The 5,702-nt window shown below is 42.7% G+C and overlaps 1 protein-coding gene across 4 annotated transcripts in view; it reads left to right on the top strand.

Annotated features, from left to right (window-relative positions):
- LOC128704054 (probable glutamate receptor) overlaps window positions 1-5,702 on the top strand; it is a 40,037-nt gene extending 34,335 nt beyond the window's left edge. For all 4 annotated transcript variants that reach the window (XM_070091821.1, XM_053799035.2, XM_070091822.1 and 1 more), the window contains 2 exons: window positions 4,308-4,443; window positions 5,373-5,702. In XM_070091821.1, the coding sequence (XP_069947922.1) occupies window positions 4,308-4,443; window positions 5,373-5,642 (406 nt within the window). In that variant the 3' untranslated portion in view covers window positions 5,643-5,702. The remainder of the gene's footprint in view (window positions 1-4,307; window positions 4,444-5,372) is intronic.

Here is a 5,702-nt window from a genome sequence, read left to right as displayed (position 1 = left end):
TGTATTCGACTGAAGAAGCCTACTGTGTAGGCGAAACGTTTCGGAATAAAGTTGTCTAACTGTTGCATATGTGTCTTACCTAACAGCTTGAAAGATTCCACACCTCCGTATGTTCTCGGACCAAGAGTAACACACCTAGCTTGGCTTGGTGCTTGGTTCTTGTAGGATTGGGTGGTCCTGTGGGTTAAAGCGTCATGTGGTTCTCGCTCACAATGGCGGGCCAGTACAACATGAGTTCGAATCTTTGGTTAGCGGTGGGAGACTGCCGACTGTTAAATATATATATATATATATATATATATATATATATATATATATATATATATATATATATATATATATATATATATATATATATATATATATATATATACACACACACACACTAAAATATTCCGGACTTTCTGTGTAAAGGTGATATGCAACCTCAATGACATTCATGTAGTCGATAGGCTTTAAACTATTAAAGTAGACTATACCAACCAACCAGCTGTACATGTGGCGTCCCCTTCTCACTGTTTAATCTATCATATATTCTTTTTTCCAGTGGCGGTAACACTAACTTCTCTAGTATCTCATGCCTTTGTTTTGTCACTAATTAATATAATTTTAGCACCGTTTTCCCCAATTTAAGATAGCGGTGTCTTGTGCAAAAAGGCACCTGTGTACAATTTATACAAATAACTCGCACATAAAAGAGAGAAGCTTACGACGACGTTTCGGTCCGACTTGGACCATTTACAAAGTCGGACCGAAACGTTGTCGTAAGCTTCTCTCTTTTATGTGTGGGTTATTTGTGTATCGTTCCAGTCACGGTATTGTGCCTTTTTTTTTTTTTGTTACAATTTATAAGTATACTGATGAAAACTCACACTCACGCGAGCTTTTAAATCTCTGCACAAAATTCAATTTAAACCAGCAAATAATAGAGCCTACTAGACTGGAGAATACACTAGACCTCATCTTCACTAACAATGATGATCTGATAAGAAATGTTACCATATCAAAAACAATATACTACTCAGATCACAACATAATTGAGGTTCAGTCATGTATGCGCGGAGCCCCAGACCGACATAATGAGATTAGTCACGAGGGAGCATTCACCAAATTCAACTTCAATAACAAAAACATAAAGTGGGACCAAGTAAACCAAGTCCTAACCGATATAAGCTGGGAAGATATACTAAGCAGCACAGACCCCAACTTATGCCTAGAACAGATTAACTCGGTGGCACTCGATGTATGAACAAGGCTTATTCCTCTAAGAAAAAGGAGGAGTAGATGTAAAACGGTATTGTAAAATGGTATTGTATACCATTTTGATGTTCAAAACAGAAAGAGACAGGCGCTCCCTTTACAGGCGACGGAAAAGAATAACAGAGCGGCTAAAAGAGGTCAATATATCTGAAATGCGTAGGGAGACACTGGTCAGAGAAATAGCAAGCATCGAACTTAAGCTAAAAGAATCCTTTAGGAGTCAGGAATCGCGGGAAGAACTAAAAGCCATAAATGAAATCGAAAGAAACCCAAAGTATTTCTTCTCCTATGCCAAATCAAAATCGAGAACAACGTCCAGTATTGGGCCCCTACTTCAACAAGATGGGTCCTACACGGATGACAGCAAGGAAATGAGTGAACTACTCAAGTCCCAATATGACTCAGTTTTTAGCAAGCCGCTAACCAGACTGAGAGTCGAAGATCAAAATGAATTTTTTATGAGAGAGCCACAAAATTTGATGAACACAAGCCTATCCGATGTTATCCTGACGCCAAATGACTTCGAACAGGCGATAAATGACATGCCCATGCACTCTGCCCCAGGGCCAGACTCATGGAACTCTGTGTTCATCAAGAACTGCAAGAAGCCCCTATCACGAGCCTTTTCCATCCTATGGAGAGGGAGCATGGACACGGGGGTCGTCCCACAGTTACTAAAAACAACAGACATAGCCCCACTCCACAAAGGGGGCAGTAAAGCAACAGCAAAGAACTACAGACCAATAGCACTAACATCCCATATCATAAAAATCTTTGAAAGGGTCCTAAGAAGCAAGATCACCACCCATCTAGAAACCCATCAGTTACACAACCCAGGGCAACATGGGTTTAGAACAGGTCGCTCTTGTCTGTCTCAACTATTGGATCACTACGACAAGGTCCTAAATGCACTAGAAGACAAAAAGAATGCAGATGTAATATATACAGACTTTGCAAAAGCCTTCGACAAGTGTGACCATGGCGTAATAGCGCACAAAATGCGTGCTAAAGGAATAACAGGAAAAGTCGGTCGATGGATCTATAATTTCCTCACTAACAGAACACAGAGAGTAGTCGTCAACAGAGTAAAGTCCGAGGCAGCTACGGTGAAAAGCTCTGTTCCACAAGGCACAGTACTCGCTCCCATCTTGTTCCTCATCCTCATATCCGACATAGACAAGGATGTCAGCCACAGCACAGTGTCTTCCTTTGCAGATGACACCCGAATCTGCATGACAGTGTCTTCCATTGCAGACACTACAAAGCTCCAGGCGGACATCAACCAAATCTTTCAGTGGGCTGCAGAAAACAATATGAAGTTCAACGATGAGAAATTTCAATTACTCAGATATGGTAAACATGAGGAAATTAAATCTTCATCAGAGTACAAAACAAATTCTGGCCACAAAATAGAGCGAAACACCAACGTCAAAGACCTGGGAGTGATCATGTCGGAGGATCTCACCTTCAAGGACCATAACATTGTATCAATCGCATCTGCTAGAAAAATGACAGGATGGATAATGAGAACCTTCAAAACTAGGGAGGCCAAGCCCATGATGACACTCTTCAGGTCACTTGTTCTATCTAGGCTGGAATATTGCTGCACACTAACAGCACCTTTCAAGGCAGGTGAAATTGCCGACCTAGAAAATGTACAGAGAACTTTCACGGCGCGCATAACGGAGATAAAACACCTCAATTATTGGGAGCGCTTGAGGTTCCTAAACCTGTATTCCCTGGAACGCAGGAGGGAGAGATACATGATTATATACACCTGGAAAATCCTAGAGGGACTAGTACCGAACTTGCACACGAGAATCACTCACTACGAAAGCAAAAGACTTGGCAGACGATGCACCATCCCCCCAATGAAAAGCAGGGGTGTCACTAGCACGTTAAGAGACCATACAATAAGTGTCAGGGGCCCGAGACTGTTCAACTGCCTCCCAGCACACATAAGGGGGATTACCAACAGACCCCTGGCAGTCTTCAAGCTGGCACTGGACAAGCACCTAAAGTCAGTTCCGGATCAGCCGGGCTGTGGCTCGTACGTTGGTTTGCGTGCAGCCAGCAGCAACAGCCTGGTTGATCAGGCTCTGATCCACCAGGAGGCCTGGTCACAGACCGGGCCGCGGGGGCGTTGACCCCCGGAACTCTCTCCAGGTAAACTCCAGGTAAACTGTACCTGTCTTTTTTCCATAATTTGTTTTCCCTGGTAATATTTACTTTATACATTTTTTGGAATGTCTGTTATGATCTTATGTGATATTAAGACTCATTTTTATCCTATTATCCACAGAGAGCATGTTTAGTGTTTTCAGCAATCGTAACTCAGTTTTTTGTTTTTCTTACATTCAGACAATACACGACTGCACCACAAAAATGGCGCCGGTAGCTCCAAGCATGCATATATCTGACCGATATTTTAAAGTCTGCCAGTGTAAAATACGAATTTCTCACGATTACATTTATATTATCTTCACCTACGATTGCAGTTATATAATCTTCACTTATAGTCAGTAGCTTCACGTTGTTTTTGCTTACTCCTTTCTGTTTCCTCTATAAAAACATAAGGATGGAGAAGCACTGCAGCAGGCCTCCTGGCCCATGCTAGGCAGGGTCTTCTTAAAATTTCCATTTTAATGTAGTTTGTGAATTACGGCTGCTGTTAACTTGGACCACCAGTCGTAAGTAATCCTATTATGCAAAGGCTGAATTACCTATTGTCTATCCCATTCATCTCTTCAAAGCTCTAATATTCCTGACAAAATTGTTTCTTTACCTTCTCATTATATTATATCCTGCTGGGAATATTACATTGTTTATAACTGTTTACTTTGTTTTCGTCAGTACTATGATGTCTTGGGTTCAATCTACACTGCCTCACAGGTCATAAGTCAAGTTGCTCTTAGTGGAAGGAGGATCGAACCTCCATCACTCTTGTGCTGAATGACCCACGCAGAAGTAGCGCTTCAGGAAATGCAATACAGTGCAAATCAAGCTAACACCACGGGCAGGTTATGAGTCCAAATCACCACCAACAGGTGGGGAGCACCACAACGCTTATGCTTTGCAACATTCAAGCAGCGATTACTGGAAGCTGGGCTGGTGAATTACTGGCTCGAGAAGGTCCTGGAGAAGAAGAAGGCCCCTGCTGCCACAGCCTCCACGCAGCAACAGGTGAGCATGATGCATCACTAGTGATTTTTTGCTCTCAATCGAAGCACTTCTGGCTCCTATCCAAAGGGCACGGGCTCGATCCTGGGGCAGGTGAAGTCGTGGATATATTTTTTTACACTTCTTACCCTTTTTTCACCTAGCAATAAGTAGATATATGTTAGTCAACTGTTGTGGGTCACGTCATGGGGAAGAAGACCAGAGGACTGCCATTGGAAATAAGCTACACTGGCTTTCTAAGCTTGAGTTACTGTCTCTCCTGTTTAGTAATCCAAATAAAGTCTTCAACTTGGACAACAGCTAACAATGGAAGGACGTTAGGAAGCACTTTTTCATTGTGAGCGGGAATAAGTGGAACGCACAGATACACGAGTCCAACAATATACATAGTTTCAAAAGTATATATGATCGATCCATGGAGATCAAGAATCAATCACATTTATTGATAAAGAGTTAAGAGGCAGGTACAGGAGTTAAGAATCAAAGCGTGCAAACACAAGTAGATGTGTTGTCTTCTTAACACAAGTAGGTGAAAACAATTGTGTATACACTGCACTAATAATCCCATCCTCTATGATGCAGTTTCGTCATAAACTGTAGCAAGCTGTAGAGCGCTGAAGCACACGCAAACACATTTCCACTGAATTCACTTGATAATTGCCTAGGACGGACTGAAACTTCTAAATTTAAATTGCAGGTTGTGAATTGTTTCAGCCATTGTATCGTGACTTATTCTTTTTTGGCAGTCTGAGTGAGTGAGCGAGTAGGGGGAGGGAAAAAGGTTATGAGAGTGTGTGTGTGTGTGTGTGTGTGTGTGTGTTTTGCAGGCTGGTGGTGACACCCAAGTGTGTATGGTGAAGGATGGTGGTAACAGCCAGGTGACACTGTAGCTGGAGGTAACATCCAAGTGATACTGATTGTATATGTTGCAGGATGGTGATGACGGCCAGGTGATCCTGAGTGTGGATCACGTGCAGGGTTCCTTCTTTGTCCTTGGCCTGGGGTTCGGCCTGGCTCTCATCGTCCTCGTCGCCGAGGTTATCATCCACCACAGACACTCACACGCCCAGGATTCCCACGATGGCGCACACAGCCACCCGCCCACACTCACACCCAGACCTCTCACGCCCACACTCACGCCCGCACACTACAGGCCTACAAGCAGCATAGGCAGTTCTAGCTATAGAAAGCGTGAAGCTTGATGTCATTGCATTTGGCTAATTATAAAACATTATTACCTGATAATATATTATAAAATAATA

Source organism: Cherax quadricarinatus, chromosome 37 (genome assembly GCF_038502225.1).
Source record: "Cherax quadricarinatus isolate ZL_2023a chromosome 37, ASM3850222v1, whole genome shotgun sequence".
NCBI lineage: Eukaryota > Metazoa > Arthropoda > Malacostraca > Decapoda > Parastacidae > Cherax > Cherax quadricarinatus.
This window is presented reverse-complemented; position numbering and strand designations above follow the sequence as displayed.